The sequence below is a fragment of the Nicrophorus vespilloides genome, unplaced genomic scaffold, assembly GCF_001412225.1.
Source record: "Nicrophorus vespilloides isolate i.1.1-1 unplaced genomic scaffold, Nicve_v1.0, whole genome shotgun sequence".
NCBI lineage: Eukaryota > Metazoa > Arthropoda > Insecta > Coleoptera > Silphidae > Nicrophorus > Nicrophorus vespilloides.
Genome location: NW_017098796.1, coordinates 14,512 through 35,884, shown reverse-complemented (window position 1 = coordinate 35,884; position 21,373 = coordinate 14,512). Strand labels below are relative to the sequence as shown.

The 21,373-nt window shown below is 39.9% G+C and overlaps 5 protein-coding genes across 9 annotated transcripts; 3 read left to right on the top strand and 2 right to left on the bottom strand.

The window, feature by feature from the left end:
* The first annotated feature begins 327 nt into the window (after window positions 1–327).
* Window positions 328–2,168, top strand: LOC108563229 (ras-related protein Ral-a). The gene is made up of 4 exons (XM_017921843.1): window positions 328–621; window positions 682–1,015; window positions 1,080–1,254; window positions 1,331–2,168. The coding sequence occupies exons 2-4, from the start codon at window positions 702–704 to the stop codon at window positions 1,445–1,447; spliced, it is 606 nt and encodes a 201-aa protein (XP_017777332.1). The 5' UTR covers window positions 328–621; window positions 682–701; the 3' UTR covers window positions 1,448–2,168.
* An 897-nt stretch (window positions 2,169–3,065) lies between these two features.
* On the bottom strand, window positions 3,066–8,668 carry LOC108563240 (high affinity cationic amino acid transporter 1-like). Its single transcript, XM_017921859.1, has 14 exons — window positions 8,236–8,668; window positions 7,373–7,614; window positions 7,181–7,309; window positions 6,965–7,120; window positions 6,788–6,892; window positions 6,460–6,734; window positions 6,267–6,364; window positions 6,049–6,188; window positions 5,754–5,856; window positions 5,608–5,670; window positions 5,363–5,502; window positions 5,144–5,310; window positions 4,980–5,088; window positions 3,066–4,808 (listed from the first exon to the last, which is right to left on the bottom strand). Exons 2-14 carry the CDS (start codon window positions 7,602–7,604, stop codon window positions 3,358–3,360), a joined length of 3,168 nt encoding a protein of 1,055 aa, XP_017777348.1. The 5' UTR covers window positions 7,605–7,614; window positions 8,236–8,668; the 3' UTR covers window positions 3,066–3,357.
* Window positions 8,669–12,600: 3,932 nt separating this feature from the next.
* LOC108563231 (ribosome biogenesis protein BRX1 homolog) lies at window positions 12,601–14,036 on the top strand. Its single transcript, XM_017921846.1, has 3 exons — window positions 12,601–12,864; window positions 12,934–13,210; window positions 13,262–14,036. The coding sequence occupies exons 1-3, from the start codon at window positions 12,745–12,747 to the stop codon at window positions 13,960–13,962; spliced, it is 1,098 nt and encodes a 365-aa protein (XP_017777335.1). The 5' UTR covers window positions 12,601–12,744; the 3' UTR covers window positions 13,963–14,036.
* A 414-nt stretch (window positions 14,037–14,450) lies between these two features.
* Window positions 14,451–17,450, bottom strand: LOC108563232 (CTL-like protein 1). The gene is made up of 10 exons (XM_017921847.1): window positions 17,321–17,450; window positions 16,859–17,238; window positions 16,535–16,701; window positions 16,231–16,460; window positions 15,913–16,080; window positions 15,715–15,862; window positions 15,375–15,660; window positions 15,155–15,317; window positions 14,874–15,095; window positions 14,451–14,811 (listed from the first exon to the last, which is right to left on the bottom strand). The coding sequence occupies exons 1-10, from the start codon at window positions 17,444–17,446 to the stop codon at window positions 14,656–14,658; spliced, it is 2,046 nt and encodes a 681-aa protein (XP_017777336.1). The 5' UTR covers window positions 17,447–17,450; the 3' UTR covers window positions 14,451–14,655.
* On the top strand, window positions 17,372–20,827 carry LOC108563233 (peroxisomal targeting signal 1 receptor). 5 transcript variants are annotated; one of them, XM_017921851.1, is made up of 9 exons: window positions 17,372–17,450; window positions 18,404–18,604; window positions 18,661–18,794; window positions 18,854–19,039; window positions 19,093–19,264; window positions 19,323–19,633; window positions 19,689–19,903; window positions 20,123–20,288; window positions 20,342–20,827. In XM_017921851.1, exons 2-9 carry the CDS (start codon window positions 18,415–18,417, stop codon window positions 20,708–20,710), a joined length of 1,743 nt encoding a protein of 580 aa, XP_017777340.1. In that variant the 5' UTR covers window positions 17,372–17,450; window positions 18,404–18,414; the 3' UTR covers window positions 20,711–20,827. The 5 variants fall into 5 exon arrangements, with proteins under 5 accessions (XP_017777340.1, XP_017777341.1, XP_017777337.1 ...); XM_017921852.1 differs by lacking the exon at window positions 17,372–17,450 and adding an exon at window positions 18,066–18,209 and having other exon boundaries at window positions 19,689–19,879; XM_017921848.1 differs by lacking the exon at window positions 17,372–17,450 and adding an exon at window positions 18,066–18,209.
* Window positions 20,828–21,373: the final 546 nt, after the last annotated feature.

Genomic DNA, 21,373 nt, shown 5'->3' with positions numbered 1-21,373 from the left:
TTCTAGATTCCCCAAACATTCAGTTTTCATATGCATCTTTTGGATTCATTCTATGTATTATAATTTTCGAGTAAATCAATGAAATATGAAAACACTGCTTTTTCGAACGTTCTAATTTCAATTTTTCAACTTTGAACGCATATTACAGCAATATGAATGGAAAATTGCTCACTGCTACTAATATTCGCGCCTCACAGTTTGAAAAACGCTGGACTAATCTGTTGGGATTAATGGATTTGCTAGTTTTCCGATATTGTGATGAAAATTTAAATTGAATGCAGGTGCCATCTATCTTCGTGACAGTAGAGTGTTGTCGGTAATGCAGGTATCTGTTGTGCAATTGTTCTAATAGGTGTTGGCAGGTCAAGTGACATTAGACGAAAACAACAATGACAAATTGCTAGCATTGTTCGTGTTTTTCTGCACACGCCTAATTGATGAATAACAGTTTTTCCATAAGTGGGTGGTGGGATTAGAAGGCAGCAGCAGAAGCAGTAGTGGTTGTAGTGAGGAAGAGTAATTAAAAGGTGATCAGAAACAGAAGCAGCAACGCACAGGAAGTCATAGCCACCGCCGCCGAGATCGAAACTAAACAATTGGAGGAAAAACAAATAAACAGAGGTGAGTGTGAATCATTGTTGCTGTGGTGGATGTTGAGTGAAAAGTGTTGTGTTTTTGTAGCAAACAAAAAAGCAGAAAGGATGTCGAAGAAGCCAACGGTGCAGCCGGCCCTGCACAAGGTGATAATGGTCGGGAGCGGCGGTGTCGGCAAGTCCGCCCTCACCCTTCAGTTCATGTACGACGAATTCGTCGAGGACTACGAACCCACCAAGGCCGATTCGTACAGGAAGAAGATCCTGCTCGACGGCGAAGACGTTCAGATTGATATCCTGGACACGGCGGGGCAGGAGGACTACGCCGCCATCCGCGACAACTACTTCAGAAGCGGCGAGGGTTTCCTCTGCATCTTCTCCATCACCGAGGACGAGAGTTTCCAGGCCACGCAAGAGTTTCGGTGAGAGTTCATTTGGTTGCATACGAAAACGTTGTTATTTGTTAATTGTTTTCCGTTTTTGTAGGGAGCAAATTTTGCGCGTCAAGAACGACGAGAACATCCCGTTTCTGCTGGTTGGCAACAAGTGCGATTTGGAGGATAAGAGGAAGGTCTCCTTCCAGGAGGCCAGCGACAGGGCTAAACAGTGGGGCGTCACCTACGTCGAGACATCGGCCAAGACCAGGGAACACGTCGACAAGGTAATTGTTGTCATGGAAACTATGCAATAACATGCAGCAGCAGTCTTGATTGCGATATATCAATCTTCCTTTGTAGGTATTCTTCGATCTGATGCGCGAGATCAGAGCGCGAAAGATGGAGGAGAACAAGACGAGCAACGGCAAGAAAAAGGACACCAGTAAGAAAAAGAAACTGAAGTGCGTCATCCTGTAAGAATATTCGCTTTCGAGCTTCTTGCGGCCTGCGTGGTTGATGATGTCTTGATGTATATGTGCGTAAGTGCGCGTGCGACGGGGTTGGGGGGGGAGATCTGATTTTGTTTCGTTTTTTTTAAGTTTTTGCAGCAAATTGATCACACACTACTACTACTACTATTATTATTGTTTAGTCCGTATGGTAAAAAGAAGAAAGCAGCACAACATGTGTATTTGCTTCGTTTGTCGTTGCATCTATGTGCTTGCTTATTTTTTTTGTATTCTTCAAAATACGCACCACCTTTTCGCTTCGGTTCGAGTATACTCGAGTGTTTTTTCGTGTACATATCATTTCACTTCGGTTTCCTCCTCGGCTTACTTACGTTCGCTTAACGTGTGTGCTTGTGATTATGTGAACCACTCGAAGATTATAAGATGATATTAACAAATCAATCAATCAAAATAAGGAAGAAAGGAATGGGAAGCTAAATACTCTTTCTGTTCAATATCTATTCCAGATATCTCTTAGGTCGTCTCTGCATTTGCTGTTAATGATATAAGAATATTCCCATAAATAATAAGCCTGAGGAAAATATTCCAAAATCTCTAAAAACCTGCCACTTCGAAACCGAAACCGCTGTTCAACAGTTCGACTACAGTTTATGTCCGGATGTTTGGTCGAAATATATTTAGTTACAGGCCTTAAATAAATAGAAAAACAAACAAACAAATATATAATAATGAAAGAAAGAATGAGAAGTAAGTTTTATACGTATTTATATTTAATCAAAGAAAGCATAAACTTTATTTTTCAATTTCTTCTTTTACTCTTGATCATATATTTAATACGCAATGTTATTATTATTATTTATGTGAATGTGGTGCATCACGAAAATATTATTATTATTATTATTAGTCGTATAGTCAGGATTTTTCAAAACAAACAAACAAACAAAAATGTTGCAATATATGTATGTATGTATGTATATTATATTTAATGATGATATAATATGTGAATGGAAAAATTATAGTTGTTTTTCGTTTAGTTTAGGATTTCTTACTTTTTTTTTGTTTCGTTTCGTTCTGTGTTCGTTCCTTCGCGACCGAGATATTATTTGTTTTGTTGCACAATAAATTCTGCTGAAAAAAAAACAATTCTTGTCCTTTCATTATTTCATAATTAGTATAATTAAATTGCGAGCGCGTTTTCGAATATAAATAAATGCGCCAAATTAGTTGCGTATAAATGCCGAAAGATGGCGCCACGTATACCGATTAGGCAACCCAACGTACGTCCGTGTATTAAAATAGTTTATAATGATACAATTTGTTTATTTTTTTTTAAATATAATTTATTTATTTTGTTTGGCATATTTAGTTCACAATAGATATTTCATGTATAATATAATATAAATAATAGATATTTTGATATATTCAACATTCGTTATTTAAAAAATAGATAATTCTCTCTCTCTCTTCCTCTTTCTATATAAATATATATATGTAAGATGAAGATACACTGATGAATATATATATATATATAAATAGACATTAAAATTGTTTTAAAAATTAATCTAGTGCGTGTTTTTGTGTGCGCGAAGAGAATTCGTTTTTTGGCGTTGTTATGACAACACACACACACACGGCACACGTTATGATATTTTTCAATTAACATTAATCTAATCTCTCATAATCTCTATAACTATTTGGAAGACCGTACAGTCCGTATATGGAAAAACCTGAAATAACGTTCTGCGATTACAATTTACATTTTACTAATATCATTTTAGGATTTGAGTAGAAATTAGTTTTTAAAAAAAAATAAAAAAAAAAATAGTATGAGATAATAACAACATCCAACAAAAATAATAATAATAACATTGTAAAGGTTGTTGTTGAAGCGTAATCGACTCTCGTTTAGTAATAATATTAATTTGGTGGGTTGGTGGTGGTTGTGATTGGTCGGTCATCGTCGTCGTCGTCTTCGGGCTTTTCCGCCGCTCGAGATATAATACTGCTGAAGGCGCCCTTCATCAACTGCCTGTGGTTCTCCTGGTGATCGGCAGAATCGCGACGGTGACTCGGAAACGTCTTGTTCCTGAGGCTGTCAGAAGAAGAAGCCGTCACCTTCGATCTTTCGGTCCTGTTAACAGTGCCGAACAGATTGTTCAGCTTCTTCTTGAAATCCTCTCTCGACACATCGTTATCGTTGTCACCGTCATCATCTTTGCTTTCATTTACGGCCATCGTCTTCGGTTCCCCGGCGTTCGACACGCGCGGTATTTCCGAGATGAGTTTATCCATTATGGGTTTCTTCGGAATGAGAGGCGGCTGCGTCGCGGACGAATCGCTCCTCGTCAGCTTCTGCGGAGGAGGCAGTCCGGTCACCTTGTTCTTGATTATATCCATCAGCTTCTCCTTGATCTTGTCGTGCTGCTTGCTGCCGAACTCTATGATTCCGTCGACGTCCTCCACGTCGTCGAACGGTTTCTTCCTCAATGTGCTCTTGTAATCGGGCGATGGAATGACCGGTTTCAGCTTCTTCCTCGCGTTCGAATTCACTCTGGGTATCATGAATTTCGCCATCCCCGTGATCGGCGGCGGAGGAGGCGGAGGTGATGCTGCTGCTCCTCCAACAACAACTTCCACCATACTATTATCACCACTACTCAAGATGAATTTCTCGAAATCCGCCATCGGCGGTGGCGGTGGAGGCGTCGTTCTTTCGTTGTCCGTATAATTAACAGTAATATCATGCGTATTGCTTTCGCTTCCGATCCCCACGTTCTTGAACTCGACCACCTCCAGCTGCTGATCGACGTCCGAATCGAAGGGATCTTCTATTACCTCTATGACCGTATCATTGGCCGCCTCCGAAATCATCTTCTCCTCCTCCATCTGGACGATCCGCCTCAACTCGTCCACGACTTCTGCCACGCCGCTATGATCCAAATTCACCTCCTCCATACGGGAGGAAACTGATAATTCGACTGCGGGAATTTCAACCTCATCTTCTCTGTGGACCAGTGCTACAACGCTCTTCTGCGATGCCTCGTCTCGCCAGCCGGACGCCTCCTCCTGATCCTCGAGGATCTTATCCAGATTGGCCATCACCTGATTGATCGTGTTCCCTCCTCCATTCGCCAAGCCTCCTCCCTCCAACCCATTGCTTTTCTTCTTCGACTTCTTCACCTCTTCGTCGCCGTCATTGTTGTTGTTGTTATTGTTGTTGTTGTTGATGATGTTATTATTGTGAGTCTTCAGATCGCAGTTACTACCCTCATGCACGTAGGCAAAGTTAAAATAGTAAGCTTTCGGCGGCTTTGTGTTAGGATTGGCCTTTTCGTAAGAGAGTGCTGAATAGAGGTAAAGAGGCAAGCCTAGGTTGCATTTGCGGGGGGTGTAGGAGGATCATGCAAAAACACATGCAGTTATTCACAAAATTTGAAAGAAGAAATAATAAATTAAAGAAGAGAGTGGGAAAAGAGAAGGTTATTCTAATCGGGAGGTGGAGAAGGTGAGCCCGTCAAAAAAAAAAAAAGTTTACTCACCGATTCCCATCCAAACGCCGAACCGGATCCAAGTGCTCGAGTCCAAGGATAACATCAAATAAACGTTCACCAATATACTAATAGCTGGTATCACCGGCACCAGAGGCACCTACAATCAATCACATTTTAAACATCCTCAACGGGATACTAATTGAGTTGTTTACCTTAAAAGTTAACGTCCTCTTCGACGTCGGTTGAGACCCGATCATCATCAACGTGATGATCATCAAGCAACCAATCACAGCCGGAAGAACTATAGCGTACGCCACACCGTGCGAGATTTCTTCCAACAAGTACATGAAGCACAGTCCCAGCAGCACGCACAATACACCTGAAACGTTGCAAGTTGTAATCGCACAAATTTTTAAACTATATGAACTTACAGAAGAAAACGACCAATATAGAGACGAGTTTCTCGGAGACTTTGGTCGGCTGATCCCTTCGCCCAGTGCAATTGAACATCTGCTTGGCGATACTCGCGAAAGTTACTGGAAGATTGGGATCGCTAATATCCTCCGTGTATCTAAAACAGAAATAATCATAATTAATCAACTATACGCAGCTGAGAACTAAATTATAAGAATAGTTGTTAACATGCTTGGATAAAGTTAACTAAAAATCTACTTACGAAGTCACGGAGGAGTCCGAGTCAGCTCGAACCAGCGTATAATTGGCCTCGTCTACAGAATATCTAAGTAAGAGATTTAGTATACAGGAATTGCAAGTAACGTGAAATGCGTGCAGGTATATAATATTTAGCCCGTGTGTTCTTACCGGAGGAGCAGCACACAGGCTGCGACGATAGTGTACGCTAGCAGTGTCCCGATCGACATCATGTCTACAAGCTGTCCCTGTTCAAATAAAGCAGCCATGGTTCCTACAGTAGGGAGAGGAAGCCAAACGAATTAATGGTGATCATGCTTAGGGGGTGAGTGGCAATCGAAAATCCTATCATTATTCATACTTTCTCTATCTATTATCTCTTCCAGCAAAAGAAAGATGGAAAAGACGAAAAAGGAAACATGCCTTAAAGTAATGCTACCAAAAAAAAACAAATAAATCGACTTACCTGTTAAGAGACCGGCGAGGAGAGTCCCTGTCACCGGTGTGGAGAATCTCTCGCTGACTTTGCCCAGAAATTTAAAGATCAAGCCATCCGATGCCATGGCGTAAATTATCCTTGGCAACGGAAACATGGCACCAAACAAACTGAAATCAATTCAAACGAATTAAAATCAATTTACAGGTGTAAAATTCCAATGGAATTCAAAGAACTAATCCTCTTACCTGGCCAAAAGCGCAAAGATTCCACCGATCGTCACAATCCATTTCGCCGCATCCCATCCGAACTCGGCGAACGCGCACGGAATAGGAGAGTTTACATCCTACACACAGAAAACAAACAAACACCGATCAATAAACAATGTTAATTACCAATGGAAGGGTGTTAAATGTTACTAAATTGAAAGAAAAAGTATACCTGAAGGTAATAGGGAACCATTAGGGTGATGACCGTCGATGTAGCAAAGTACGCGATGAAGACGATTGCCAGAGAGGTGATGATGGCGAAGGGTATGGCTTTCTGGGGATTTTTCACTTCCTCCCCGGTGGTGGCAATGCAATCGAAGCCCACGAAACCATAGAAACAGGTCGCGGCACCCTTGATCATTCCGCTCACACCGAAAGGAAAGAATCCACCGGCGTCCTCGGGATCCGTCGAGTTGTTTGGCGGGAGACTCCAGTTCTTGGGATCAGCTAAAAATTGAAATTAAAGAGAAGAGATAATCGGATAAATAAAAATATGTTACCTTTAAAAGATCCGGCGATGATCACGAACAGAACGACGAGAACGTTCAGAACGGTGAAGCAGTTGTTCGCTTTGCTGCTCTCCTTCATGCCGAAGGCGAGACCGACTGAAGTCGAAGTAATAAATTTGCGTTAAGAGTGTGCCGCTTCGCCGAGAACAAAAACTTGAGAATACTTGCTTGAGAGTATCAGCGCGATCGAGAAGGCGAGGAAATCGAAGTACGGCGAGAGGAAACTGACGTTTATCGGGGCGATTTCCGTGAAAGCGTCCTTGATCGTGTTGTTGACGAGAGAATCTATGTACAGACTCATCCCCCTGGCAACGCTCGCCGAACCTGAAACAATCAGTCAGTTAGTTACCATGGCAATAAGTAGGGGGAAAACAATTGCGGAACCGATTATGTATTCCAGGATCAGGTTCCAGCCGATGACGAACGCCACGAACTCGCCGACGCACACGTAACTGTAGATGTAGGCGCTTCCAGCCCTCGGCGTTCTGGCACCGAATTCGGCGTAGCAGACACCTAAACAAAAACAAAAATGCAATTACAATATCTTGTATTGAAAATTTTTACATTTTGTTTTACCTGCAAACGCTGAGGCGATTGCTGCGATCAGGAACGAGAGTATCACCGCAGGTCCTGCCGTCTCCTTGGCGACCTTTCCAACCAGAACGTACATGCCCACGCCGAGGGTGCTGCCGACACCCAGGGCGGTCAGATCGAACGTGTTCAAAACTCTGGCGAGGCTCGACTGCTCCACCCTGGCCTGGTCCAGGAACTTCCTCCTCGTCAGCACTTTCCATAGCGTCGACGACATCGTCACTTCTCTGCAAAAATACCATGACAACAATCAACATTATTATCAACAACAACAACAACAACAAACAAACGCAAATCGAAAACGTATCTAAGCAGACCTTGTTGTTATGTAAAATAAGAGCGGCAAAAGTCGCGCGATAAATTATGCAATATAAACAGCACGAGCGTACGTTCAATTTCCAACTTTTTTTTGTGTGTTCTTTCTTTCTCATCAAGTTCGTAGTTGCGGTTTTCGCTGAAATTGCATCGCAGAAATAATAACAGAAGAACAAAAAAAAAAGCAATTTCTGCTGTTTGAGTAATTGCGTCCGTCCATCCTCGATTATCACCTAATATAAATAAAACACCTGCGATAAGATAATCAGAACAATAAAACCAGATAACGTTGTCCCACGCATATTTTACCTACACACTCTCTCTACAAACACACACACCAAACAAATACTAAATGAAGAAAAAAAAAGGATAACTTTCAAAGCAATTAAGACTACTTTTTTTGTTGTAATTTGCGCAAAAGATAAAGAACTTTTGCATCCTTCCAAACACTTTTACCTTATTACCATAGAACCTTGACAATCTGTTCTTTATTGGGATGCGAGATTTAATCAAGTATTCCATCTATTGCTCACCTTTTAAAAAACAGCCCTCTTTGCTCTATTCCAGATGTTCTCTCGTTTAATTGGGACGACGACTGGAGGAGGATGGATATTATCGGAATGGAGATGAGCGAGATGAGCGCTCTGATTGAGTGTCAACTGGTTGTGTGTTGTTAAGTGCACTGATTCATTTCGATCTAATCCATTCACAGTTAGCACACTGACACATGACACAGTAAATCCTGCTGCTTTAACTCGCACACATCTATATTGGAATAGAGAACAAAAAACACACACAGCTGATGATGTTGATTCAGCTCCAGTTCCTCGAAACTATTCGACAATCACCGCCTAACAACTACTAATACTTAGCGTTTTTTTACACTACCTCTAGATGAAGCTTAGACAACATACTTTACTCTAATTTACTTCAAAATTGAAACATGGATTTAAAAGAGACTTTCACTCGCAAATAAGATGATTACAGTAAACAATTACTAATCTTCAACTGTACAACTAAAGTTAAACTTGGAAGCGAATACGGTTTTTACGGCAAGTTATGCAACCACACTTACGCAAATTTGAATTCTTAGAGACTTTCTTATCCGTTCGTCATTTCCTAAATCGAAGAAGCACGAGGAAGGAAAAACAAATGAATTAAATATATCTTAAGACAAATAAATAAAAGTTAACCTACCTATAATTTAGAAATTTATTTCACATTGTTCTTGATCTCCAACAATTATTGATGATGTTGAAGCAACTGATTCCAATTCACTCATCTTATGTAAGAACTTGCGAAATTACGTACAAAAAATTCGCAAAATTCGAAAATTAAATCGCGCTGTTACCAAACATTTGTCAAATTTATAAAGGGCTACCAACAAACAAAAATGTATGGTGAATATAGACTACTTTACTTACTTGAAAATGATATAATTTCATGAATATTTCTAATTATAATTTATTGAAATGAGATGAATAATAACAGTTGTGAAGGTATTTGCTAAAAATAACAACGTTATTTTTGGAATAACTTTAGAAAGAAGTGTAGCCAACCATAGATTCTTAATCTACAATTTTGATTAAAACGTTATTAGTTGTATTAATGTTTACGTGAATACTTGGCAGAATTATAAGAGTATTGTATTGTATTAATTTGGGTTAATTGGTTAAGTTATGTACAAGTTTTGAGGAGTTTTCGTAATTTGAATTTTTTGTTTCTAGTGTTACCACTTTGTTCATTTAGTAGGCAACCGTTTGTAATAACCTCAAACCACTCGTCTTACGTAAAAACTTAGGAAATCACGTACAACAAATTCGCAAAATTCGAAAATTAAATTGGACGCAATTCGCGCTGTTACCAAACACTTGTCAAATTTATAAAGGGCTACCAACAAACAAAAATTTATGCTCAATATAGGCTACTTTACATACTTGCAAATGATATAATTTCATGTTATAATAATACTACATGAATATTTCTAATTATAATTTATCAAAATGAGATGAATAATAACAGTTGTGAAGGTATTTGCTAAAAATAACAACGTTATTTTTGGAATAACTTTATAAAGAAGTGTAGGCAACCATAGATTCTTAATTTAAAATTTTGATTGAAACGTTATTAGTTGGTTATTAATGTTTACGTGAATACGTGGCAGAACTATAAGAGTATTGTATTATATTAATTTGGGTTAATTGGTTAAGTTATGTACAAGTTTTCATGATTTGAATGTTTTGTTTTACCATTGTTACCACTTTCTTCATTTAGTAGGCAACCGTTTGTAATAACCTCAAACCACTCGTCTTACGTAAAAACTTAGGAAATCACGTACAACAAATTCGCAAAATTCGAAAATTAAATTGGAAGCAATTCGCGCTGTTACCAAACACTTGTCAAATTTATAAAGGGCTACCAACAAACAAAAATTTATGGTCAATATAAACTACTTTACATACTTGAAAATGATATACTTTCATGTTATATTAATACTTAATGAATATTTTTAATTCTAATTTATCGAAATGAGATGAATAATAACAATTGTGAAGGTATTTGCTAAAAATAACAACGTTATTTTTGGAATAACTTTAGAAAGGAGTGTAGGCAACCATAGATTCTTAATTTAAAATTTTGATTGAAACGTTATTAGTTGGTTATTAATGTTTACGTGAATAGTGGCAGAACTATAAGAGTATTGTAAAGGTATTAATTTGGGTTAATTGGTTAAGTTATGTACAAGTTTTCATGATTTGAATGTTTTGTTTTACCATTGTTACCACTTTCTTCATTTAGTAGGCAACCGTTTGTAATAACCTCAAACCACTCGTCTTACGTAAAAACTTAGGAAATCACGTACAACAAATTCGCAAAATTCGAAAATTAAATTGGATGCAATTCGCGCTGTTACCAAACACTTGTCAAATTTATAAAGGGCTACCAAAAAACATCAATTTATGGTCAAGATAGACTACTTTACATACTTGAAAATGATATAATTTCATGTTATAATAATACTACATGAATATTTCTAATTCTGATTTATCGAAATGAGATGAATAATAACAGTTGTGAAGGTATTTGCTATAAATAAAGCGTTATTTTTGGAATAACTTTAGAAAGAAGTGTAGGCAACCATAGATTCTTAATTTAAAATTTAGATTGAAACGTTATTAGTTGGTTATTAATGTTTACGTGAATACGTGGCAGAACTATAAGAGTATTGTAAAGGTAATAACTTGGGTTAATTGGTTAAGTTATGTACAAGTTTTGAAGAGTTTTCATAATTTGAATTTTTTGTTTCTAGTGTTACCACTTTGTTCATTTAGTAGGCAACCGTTTGTATTAACCTCAAACCACTCGTCTTACGTAAAAACTTAGGAAATCACGTACAACAAATTCGCAAAATTCGAAAATTAAATTGGAAGCAATTCGCGCTGTTACCAAACACTTGTCAAATTTATAAAGGGCTACCAACAAACATCAATTTATGATCAAGATAGACTACTTTACATACTTGAAAATGATATACTTTCATGTTGTAATAATACTAAATGAATATTTCTAATTCTAATTTATCGAAATGAGATGAATAATAACAGTTGTGAAGGTATTTGCTAAAAATAACAACGTTATTTTTGGAATAACTTTAGAAAGAAGTGTAGGCAACTGTAGATTCTTAATTTAAAATTTTGATTGAAACGTTATTAGTTGTATTAATGTTTACGTGAATACTTGGCAGAATTATAAGAGTATTGTATTGTATTAATTTGGGTTAATTGGTTAAGTTATGTACAAGTTTTCATGATTTGAATGTTTTGTTTTACCAGTGTTACCACTTTTTTCATTTAGTAGACAACCGTTTGTAATAACCTCAAACCACTCATCTTACGTAAAAACTTAGGAAATCACGTACAACAAATTCGCAAAATTCGAAAATTAAATTGGAAGCAATTCGCGCTGTTACCAAACACTTGTCAAATTTATAAAGGGCTACCAACAAATATCAATTTATGGTCAAGATAGACTACTTTACTTACTTGAAAATGATATAATTTCATGTTATAATAATACTACATGAATATTTCTTATTGTAATTTATGGAAATGAGATGAATAATAACAGTTGTGAAGGTATTTGCTAAAAATAACGTTATTTTTGGAATAACTTTAGAAAGAAGTGTAGGCAACCATAGATTCTTATTTTAAAATTTTGATTGAAACGTTATTAGTTGGTTATTAATGTTTACGTGAATACTTTGCAGAATTATAAGAGTATTGTATTGTATTAATTTGGGTTAATTGGTTAAGTTATGTACAAGTTTTGAGGAGTTTTCATAATTTGAATTTTTTGTTTCTAGTGTTACCACTTTGTTCATTTAGTAGGCAACCGTTTGTAATAACTTCAGACCACTCATCTTACGTAAAAACTTAGGAAATCACGTACAACAAATTCGCAAAATTCGAAAATTAAATTGGAAGCAATTCGCGCTGTTACCAAACACTTGTCAAATTTATAAAGGGCTACCAACAAACATCAATTTATGGTCAATATAGACTACTTTACATACTTGAAAATGATATACTTTCATGTTATAATAATACTACATGAATATTTCTAATTCTGATTTATCGAAATGAGATGAATAATAGCAGTTGTGAGGGTCTATGCTATAAATAAAGCGTTATTTTTGGAATAACTTTAGAAAAAAGTGCGTGTAGGCAACCATAGATTCTTAATTTACAATTTTGATTGAAACGTGAATACGTGACAGAACTATAACAGTATTGTAAAGGTATTAATTTGGGTTAATTGGTTACATAACTTAACCAATTAACCCAAACAAGTTTTCATGATTTGTATGTTTTGTTTCACCAGTGTTACCACTTTCTTCATTTAGTAGGCAACCGTTTGTAATAACCTCAAACATACACATTGAATTGACAATTGAGCATCGTAGTTAACCTTGTTTATGCAGTCAGTTGTTGCGAGGTTCTTGGTTTGGTAAACACGTGTTTTTTTTTCGGTTCTTGTGAAAAATGGGTGTAGCGAAGAAACAGAAGCCCAAGAAGAAGGTGACGAAGGTTCAGCAGGTGGAGAAGGTCGAGGACGTGCAGTTGCCGGCGAAGAGGGTCTCCGACGAACCAATAGAAAAGAAGGTAACAATACTCAATATCAACTGTTCGCAAGGTATTGAACGTGTTTTGTTTTTTTTTTGGTATTTGTAGGTTAGATGGACAAACAAGGAGAGGGTGCTGGTGTTTGCGGCGCGCGGTATCGGGCACAGGGACAGGCACCTCATGGAGGACCTGAAGAAGCTGATGCCGCACCACAAGAAAGAATCTAAGATGGAGAGGAGCAAAACCTTGGAGATTGTAAATGAGATGTGCGAGATGAAGAATTGCTCGAAGGCTGTCTTGTTCGAGGGTCGCAAGCAGATGGATCTGTACATGTGGCTTTCGAATATACCAAAAGGACCTTGCGTCAAGTTCCTCGTACAAAATGGTGAGTCTGAACATAACTAATTCGAGTGATCAATTAATACTTTTTCTTCAGTTCACACGATGGCTGAATTGAAATTCAGCGGCAACTGTTTGACTGGCTCCAGACCTTTGTTGAGCTTCGACCCACTCTTCAACGAGAAGCCCCACTACAGCGTGATGAAGGAGCTGCTGACGCAGGTGTTCGGCGTCCCCAATCATCACCCGAAGAGTCAACCGTTCTTCGATCACGTCTACACGTTCACCATCCTCGACAACAGGATATGGTTCAGGAATTTCCAGATCCTCTCCGTAGATGGAGCGTTAGCTGAAATCGGGCCCAGATTCTGCTTGAATCCGGTGAAGATCTTCTCGGGAAGTTTCACCGGAGACGCACTCTGGCAGAATCAGAACTACATCAGTCCGAGCAGGTATCGCAGGGAGATAGTGAAGGGAGCGAAGATCAACAGGTACACGGATAAAGTGCACAAGAAGGCGTACAACGAAGTGCACAGGCCTAAAGAGACCAACGAGCTGACGCCTTTGGATGATATATTCACCGGGGATGCGGCGGAGAAGGCCGAGGAGATTGCGAAGAAAGTGGCGGAGAAGAAAATCGTAGAAGAAAAAGTTGCAGCTGTTATCAAAAAGAGTCCTAAAAAGGTGAAAGTTAAGACGGTGGCGGAGAAGAAGACGGCAGGGAAGGTGATCAAGAAGGCTAAATTTAAGACGATGAAAACTAATAAGAAGGTTAAGAAAACTGCGAAAAAGGCGTAAGTTCTCCACTCCCAAACCTTTTCAATAAGTTTCTTTCTATTAATTAAATATTTTTGTTTCCTTCTTTACAATTACTTTTCATTCGTTTTCTTTTATTTTCACCCACTCGTGCTATAATAAACTATAACATCAAATTATTACAATAATACAAAAAAAAAATAATAACATTAAGACAAATATATATATATATAGATTTACTACATCTGAGAAGGCAGTTTTTGCTTAATCTTTGATCCCAACAACAACAACAACAGATTCGCGTTTCATAATTATAATAATAATATAAGTTTTAATAAAATATTTCTCCGATTTCAATTAATAACAAGTCAATAAAAAAAATATCTTTTCTCTCGATTGAAAATATAAACAGTTATATAAATCTCTAGTAAATATATGTAATACGATGGGAATACTGTTAAAAGTTTTGTGCTCGGTTAACAATTAGTGATTTATAAAAAATTATATATATATATTGTGAGTTTTGTTTTTTTTTTATAAGCGTAAAGTAAGTAAGTCATTCAGATCCAAATGGTTTGAGATTGAGAACAGCGCAGAAGAAGTAGTAGAAGAGTTTGTTTGTGCTGTGTCAGCGTTTCGGTGCCGATTTGCAAATAGTGTTTGATAATATCCGTTTTCAGTATGACCGTTCGAGTATGTTTGTTACCTTTGAGTTGTTTCGTAAGTGTGTGTGTTTTACTCGTCCTCTACGACCAATTCCTGTTCGGCTTGCTGCTGCGGTGAGGCGTTCCCGTTTTTGGCCGCGCCCAAAGCGCTGAAGTTCTGCAACTGGATGCCCTCCGTCGCGTCGTTGTTCTGGCACATGCACAGGTAAATCGTGTCCAGCACCATCTGCAATTGATGCGTTCATTTAAAATTGTCGTGTGTGATGACGCGTGCGGCGATTCGTTTACCTCGTATAGGGAGAGGATGCAGTGGGCGATGAAGAATGAAAAGATGCAGACGAGAAGCGTCGGGGCGGCGTAAAAGTTCAGCTTTGGGTTCAGTCTGAAGAAGTACAGGCCGACGGAGCCGGTGACTGCGGTGACCAGGCATTTACCCAAGAAGAGGATGAAGTCGCCGATGCTGTTGATCGTCGCTACTTCGAGGCTGTGACTAACCAGCACTTCGAAAGCCTAAGAAAGATATTGATTATATATATGGTTTTTTTTAGTGTGCGTGTGCTTGTAATTACAGTTTTGGCGGCCTTGCAGAAATGCACCCCGTCGATGGCTATGACCGTGTATGCGTTGTGATTGATGTACTTGATGAACTTCTCCAAGCAGTAGAAGCAGCAGATGCAACACTTGAGCGTGCACGTGGCGCACTCGCTACCCTTATCCTTGTTGCGCGACAATCTGCAAGCAAATATCTTAGAAATATCATCGATAATAGAATCGACGACTTGAGCTTACTTCGAATGTATGTACATCATGATCAGTCTCGGCACTTTGAAGATGGTGATGAGGAAGGAGCCTTTGGCCACGGATCCCAAATGGTACTTGATTAATTTGCAGATCGCGTAGCTGACGTGATCGTTGTCCTTGTACTTGTGTCTGTAATACCAATGGGCGACGGATCCGGCGATGACCATCGACTGGCAACCCATGATGAACTCGGACGTCCATATCAAGCCGATGAAGTACACCCACCACATGTACTTGACCCAAGTCGGATCGATGAACTCCACTATAGTCAATTCTGCGAAACGAAATGTAAATAAGCTTAGAAAAAGCTCAGGGAGACGAGACTCACTCTTGATGTCGCTCAGATTCAAATTCTCGAGCTTCTCCACTAAACCCACTTTCGTCGCAGTCGTCGTGAATTCGCTGGTGCTTCCTTCGCTCGGTATCACCGTGGAGATGCCCGTCTTTCCCGGATAATACGCGGTCGCCAGGCAAAGCTTAAACGATCAAACAATAATAATTGAACATTTATCATGATTCTACTTACGATCACGAAGACCCAGAAGCTGAAGAATCCGAGAAGGACTAAGAAGGTGAACAGCGGCTGGAAGAATAGAGCCGGAATATGCAGAATGCATTTCGACGTCTCCTTGAAGAGATCCGACAGGAAATCCACCTTCTTCCTCATCACGATCACCAGCAAAAGTATTATTATCTAAATAATAACAATAGTCTTATTAATAACTAATCGAATTGTTCAATTGTGATAAGCATTTAAAAGTAGTGCACGCCCACGACGACGTTGCTGATTGGTCGATTTTGAACGTGTCGAATTGGTTGCATAGATACATCGGGAAAGACTTACAGTGATTATCGTGGCTATGATCGAGTACCAGAGGAAGGCCGTTTCGTTGCGAACGGATTCAAGCAAGAGCATACTCTTGTTGGTCTTGTCCAGGTTGTGCTTGATGTCGTGGTAGGTGTACCAGAGGAAGGCTGTGCCACCGACGCTCGCAATGGAGACCAGTATCATTATTATGTAGGAGACTAAGTAGGCCAGAAGGTGCAAGATGCATATGACGGCTAAGGAGAGCACTGGAAAAGAGAAGCATATTCGAAGGGGGTAAATATTTTTAGGTTTGCCGATGATGGTGAGTGGTTTTTTTTACAAAGTGCAAGAAAGGCCAACCCAAACATCTCCCTCCATGTGTTGTACAGATCACCGAGGATCTGCTCCAGGGTGTCCCAGTTGTTCAGGAACGAATAGAAGTCCCCGAGAACACCGTTCGTCAGTTCTTTCACTGGCTTTGGTACACATCGATTCAACACTGGTGTGCTAGAAGAAATTTGAATATTCAAATAACAAGATGACGATGTTGTTGATGAGTCTAAATTGAAATGGAATTAGGAATGGTGTCATGCTATTGTTGGCAATAATATAAGTGTGTGTAGTGTATGACATCATTAAAAATGTTGATGATGTAATAATTCACCTGGCATAGACTGGAAGGACAGGGCACGGACCATAACTGCCCGACAGTATGTTCTTGTCGATGCTCCTATTGGAAAAATCGTTGTAATTGAAATCGTAATTGCAGATCTTGTTGCCGGTCTTCTTGTAATACGCATTGATGTCATCCACCTTGTTCATGGTCTCTGTGGGACACTCGTTCACGCATATCTTCAGCGATTTACTCAGCTTTCGTATATCGTAGAAGAGCAAGTAGGGTTTCGAGCTGGTGTCGAGGCCCGTGTAGTCCATGTTGCCCATACCCTTGTTGTTGCTCGTGCCGCAGGTGTTGCCGAACGAGTCGTATCCGTTGATTATCCTTATCGGATTGCCGTACACGAAGGAGAAGGCGGCGACGAAGACCTGCAATTTGATTTTGTTTCAATTGTCATGACAACAACAACAACGGAAGTGGTGACGATCGGTGGATGGACGCTTCGCTTACCATCAAGCACCAGAAGAGGATGTACAGCGTTAACCAGAGGATGTCCGTGCACGTCCTTGGACCGGTGATCGCGTCCTCCGGTTTATTGGTTTCTTCATCGTCGTCCGAGGATAAGCAGCAACCCATCTTGGTGAGTCACTGAACAGCACCAACTCTCTTCTTATACCACTACTATTACTACTCTCTTGTTTTGTTTGTTTGTTCGTTGCAATTGTTGTCGCTGTTTATAAACAATGGCCAATCGAGGAAGCCATATTTGATTGAGGTGGGCCAGGGCCTCCTACTGCTGTACGTGCGAGAAGATACGTTTTGGTGGTGGGAGTGGCCCATGGACTCGTTTCCACGGCCACGCACAAATTTCTTTTTCAAATGTTTCACGCAAACTTAACCCTGAATCGATTATATATAAATATATATAAATCATGTCCTCATTTTCGAGTGGGGAAAAACAATATACACACACGCAACCGCAAAACAAATAAACACATAATAATATATTCATAGATCATCTGATTCTATCCGCAACATCTCATCCGTTCTCATTGTTTAAAAGTGCGAAAATGGTAGTCTATAATAACAACATATTCCAACTTTTTGTTGCTCTCGCATCACAGATTGCCAATGAATTTGTTGCCTAATCATTAGTGTAAATTTCAAATTAAATACGGCATAGGCTTTATCAGTTGGAACGTGTGAATTGGGTTGCGTAACATGCGAATATTTATATTTTCACTTGTCACGCCGGTTGCCGATAAGTGAAGTGTCACGAACTGTCATTTTCGATAAGCAAAATGTCGATGGTGGATTTAAATTCCTCCTAAATCAAGTGATACCACCAGTTGAGGCCGTCCCCAATTACTCGTAGAATCGTTATTAATCGTTGTGTTCGGTGAGTCTCGATCGTTTCACGTTGGGCGCGATTTTCTCAACAATTTGTTTGCATTGTCGTGTCCCAATATTAGGGGTTAAAGGTCCGTGTGGTTCGACGTCTCATCCATAGTGCGTGTGTGTGTTATGGTTGTCAGTCGTGTGAATGCTCGGGAAACGAACAGGTTGTTTCAATTCGCCGTCTTATAATTGCAGACAACAGAAGGATGGCATTCAGACAGCTAACGGAGGCCAACTGTGGCCAGGCCAACCCCCTTCACAAGCTGACCACCCATTTAACAAGAGATCATGCCCTCGCTGAGACCCACGGCCAGCCATTTCCAAGCAGCTCGGATCAACTGGTCGAGCAGTTCCTGCAGGAGACCAGGATGGCCCCACAGACATTCCGGATGGATGGTGAGATAATTTTATCAAATTTTAAAACATTCTCATTATTATTATTTATTTTGTAGATTTGATGAGGGAAATGCACGAGATTGAGTCGCAGAGGGCTTCACTGCCACCGGTGCCTGCTTCAACAGTGAAGGATCATTTGAATGATGATGTTTGGGCGTTGCAATATATTGAGGATGGAAAACATTTTCACGTAATTACAATGCAAATCTATTGTTTGGAAAACTTGTTCACATTTTCTGGTTTTTTAAGGTGAACGAGAACGAGGATATTTGGTCGGAGATAGCGGCTCAAGAGCACAACACGCATCAGTCGCTGCAGCAGGATTCAATATGGGCGGAGGAATTCCGGCAGGATACGGGGGAAGCGGTCGCCGTCCAGGCGAGCGCAAATGAACTCTTGGATAACTTGGATGACCCACAATTCCAATATTCTAAAGTGCGTTATCATATCGATAATCGAAAAAGAAATATCATTTGTATCGTTTTCAGTTCATGAAGTTCATGAAGCAAGTGGGAGATGGCGAAGCCACGATTCAAGACGGCGAGGTTTCTGTGAACGATGAAGCTGTCGAATGGGGTGATGAATATGTAAATAATTTGAGGACGATGAACAAGGAGGAGACGGCGGAATCGATGGCCGATGATTACGTCGCGTCAAACAGTAAGAATTGTTAATGTTACGTGCGTTCAGTTCAGTTGAAATTGTTTTTGTTTTTCAGATGGGGAATACAATTCAAAGTTCTGGGATCGTCTGCAGGACGAGTGGAAGAAGCTTGCAGATACTGAGGAGACGGCGGATCATCCGTGGATCTCCGATTTCAACGATTATTACGACACGTACAAGGAGTACAACTTTACGGAGGAGAATCCGATGTTCGATATCCTGGATCCGCTGTCCAGGGGGAAGGATATGCTGAGTAAAGGTGATCTTCCTAGTGCTGTCCTCTGTTTCGAGGCGGCCGTGAAGAAGGAGCCGGAAAATGCGGAGGCGTGGCAGCTGTTGGGCACCACCCAAGCCGAAAACGAACAGGTAATTAGATGGAGCAAAATTGATATGATTTTAACCGTTTTCGTTTTACTTTTAGGATCCGAACGCGATTTGCGCGCTGAAGAGGTGCGTCGAGTTGCAGCCGGAGAATCTGACCGCCTTGATGGGATTGGCGGTCAGTTACACGAACGAGAGCTACCCGAGGCAGGCGTGTCAGAGCCTCGTCAACTGGATGCAGAGGAACCCGCAGTACGCGTCGCTCGTGCCGCCGGACTTCGATCTTTCCGGGCAAGTTTCAAGTTTAATAGATCAGTAAGTTTGCCGGTGTCGGTGGATCCGCAGCATCCGTTCTAAATTTTGTACATATATATACATTTTGTAGATTTGCGCACACAAAGTCCAGTACTTTTTGTGCTTTTATTTAGAGCTTATTTGTGTGTAACAAGTTGTAGTGTTGCGAGTAGTCTTAACAGCATGATCAATCTCGTAGTATATTCGATGTATGTAATGAATTGTTATTATCTCTATCAGAGCGCATCACAAGGTGGTGCAGGACATGTTCATAAGGGCGGCGCAGTTGAAGCCGCAGGACGTGGATTACGAGATCCAGTGCGGATTGGGCGTTCTCTTCAATTTGTCCGGAGAGTACGATAAGGCTGCCGACTGCTTCAGGGCAGCGCTCAGCGTCAAATCAGATGTAAGAGGAATTAGCGAAATCATCCTCGCAGTAACTAATAGATTGATTTGTAGGATGCTAAACTATGGAATCGCCTAGGAGCGACGCTGGCAAACGGTAGCAATCCCGAGCAGGCCGTGGACGCGTACCACAGGGCTCTGAATCTGGAGCCCGGTTTCATAAGGGCCCGCTACAACGTCGGCATCACCTGCATCAATCTGAGCGCCTACAAGGAGGCGGCCGAGCATTTCCTGCTTGCCCTCAATCAGCAGGCCCGCGGCAAGGACGTGAAGAACGTCGGTGGTCTGTCTCAGATGTCCGAGACCATTTGGTCCACTCTGAGGATGTGCATCTCGCTGATGAACAGGTCCGATCTGAGGCCGGCCCTGGACAATCGCGACCTGGACGCCCTCAACAAGGCCCTCGACATCCACGAGAGCTGAGATCGTTCAACATCCAACCCCGACCCTTCCTGCATCTACGTTTAAGGACAAAAAAAAAACAACAATAATAATTATAATACAATATGGAATCACGTACGTACACACACACACACATACAGCGCTAAACTAAAATTTATCGGTTATTCGGTGTCTGAATGTATGTATATATATATATGGAAAGTGAGAAAGAGAGAAGAAAAAATCATAATGGAATTGCGAGCAAAGAAATTAAATAAATATTTTATATTTTGATATTTTCCCGAAAAAAAAAAATAACAAACAAACATCATCCAATAGTTTCTTTCCAACAAACCCAGCACTAAAGTCTTCTTTTACGGCACCTTTCGACAATATAACAAAAATGATGGGAGAATGAATAGAAATAGGTGTAATATCGTATGCATTTTAATACACAATTAAACTGTGGAACAATTTTGTTAAAATTTTAGTACAAGCAACCAGTCGTACACACGCGCGCACACAATATTATAAATCGTTGGGAAATTTAGATTGATTGAATGAAAAGGAAACAATTAAAGAAATAATCTGTTTCGTTTATGCATCATACATATTTCACATTCAATCGAAATCAACTGAAAAATATAATAAGTAATGAAAGTGTGTTTTGCACGACATCAATTTTAATAATTAATAATTATAATG

Bases quoted from the DNA above. Each gene is read 5' to 3' on its own strand.
- LOC108563229 (XM_017921843.1), top strand. From the start codon at position 702: ATGTCGAAGAAGCCAACGGTGCAGCCGGCCCTGCACAAGGTGATAATG. The intron at 1,016-1,079 runs GTGAGAGTTCAT...CCGTTTTTGTAG, and splicing joins CAGGCCACGCAAGAGTTTCG to GGAGCAAATTTTGCGCGTCA. The intron at 1,255-1,330 runs GTAATTGTTGTC...CTTCCTTTGTAG, and splicing joins CCAGGGAACACGTCGACAAG to GTATTCTTCGATCTGATGCG.
- LOC108563232 (XM_017921847.1), bottom strand. From the start codon at position 17,446: ATGGGTTGCTGCTTATCCTCGGACGACGATGAAGAAACCAATAAACCG. The intron at 16,081-16,230 runs GTAAGTCTTTCC...GTTATTATTTAG, and splicing joins TCATAGCCACGATAATCACT to ATAATAATACTTTTGCTGGT. The intron at 15,863-15,912 runs GTAAGTAGAATC...TGATCGTTTAAG, and splicing joins GCTTCTGGGTCTTCGTGATC to CTTTGCCTGGCGACCGCGTA.
- LOC108563231 (XM_017921846.1), top strand. From the start codon at position 12,745: ATGGGTGTAGCGAAGAAACAGAAGCCCAAGAAGAAGGTGACGAAGGTT. The intron at 12,865-12,933 runs GTAACAATACTC...TGGTATTTGTAG, and splicing joins ACGAACCAATAGAAAAGAAG to GTTAGATGGACAAACAAGGA. The intron at 13,211-13,261 runs GTGAGTCTGAAC...CTTTTTCTTCAG, and splicing joins CAAGTTCCTCGTACAAAATG to TTCACACGATGGCTGAATTG.
- LOC108563240 (XM_017921859.1), bottom strand. From the start codon at position 7,604: ATGTCGTCGACGCTATGGAAAGTGCTGACGAGGAGGAAGTTCCTGGAC. The intron at 5,857-6,048 runs GTAAGTCGATTT...TCCCTACTGTAG, and splicing joins CCTCGCCGGTCTCTTAACAG to GAACCATGGCTGCTTTATTT. The intron at 5,311-5,362 runs GTAAGTTCATAT...GCAACGTTTCAG, and splicing joins TATATTGGTCGTTTTCTTCT to GTGTATTGTGCGTGCTGCTG.
- LOC108563233 (XM_017921851.1), top strand. From the start codon at position 18,415: ATGGCATTCAGACAGCTAACGGAGGCCAACTGTGGCCAGGCCAACCCC. The intron at 18,795-18,853 runs GTAATTACAATG...TGGTTTTTTAAG, and splicing joins AGGATGGAAAACATTTTCAC to GTGAACGAGAACGAGGATAT. The intron at 19,634-19,688 runs GTAATTAGATGG...TTTTACTTTTAG, and splicing joins CCCAAGCCGAAAACGAACAG to GATCCGAACGCGATTTGCGC.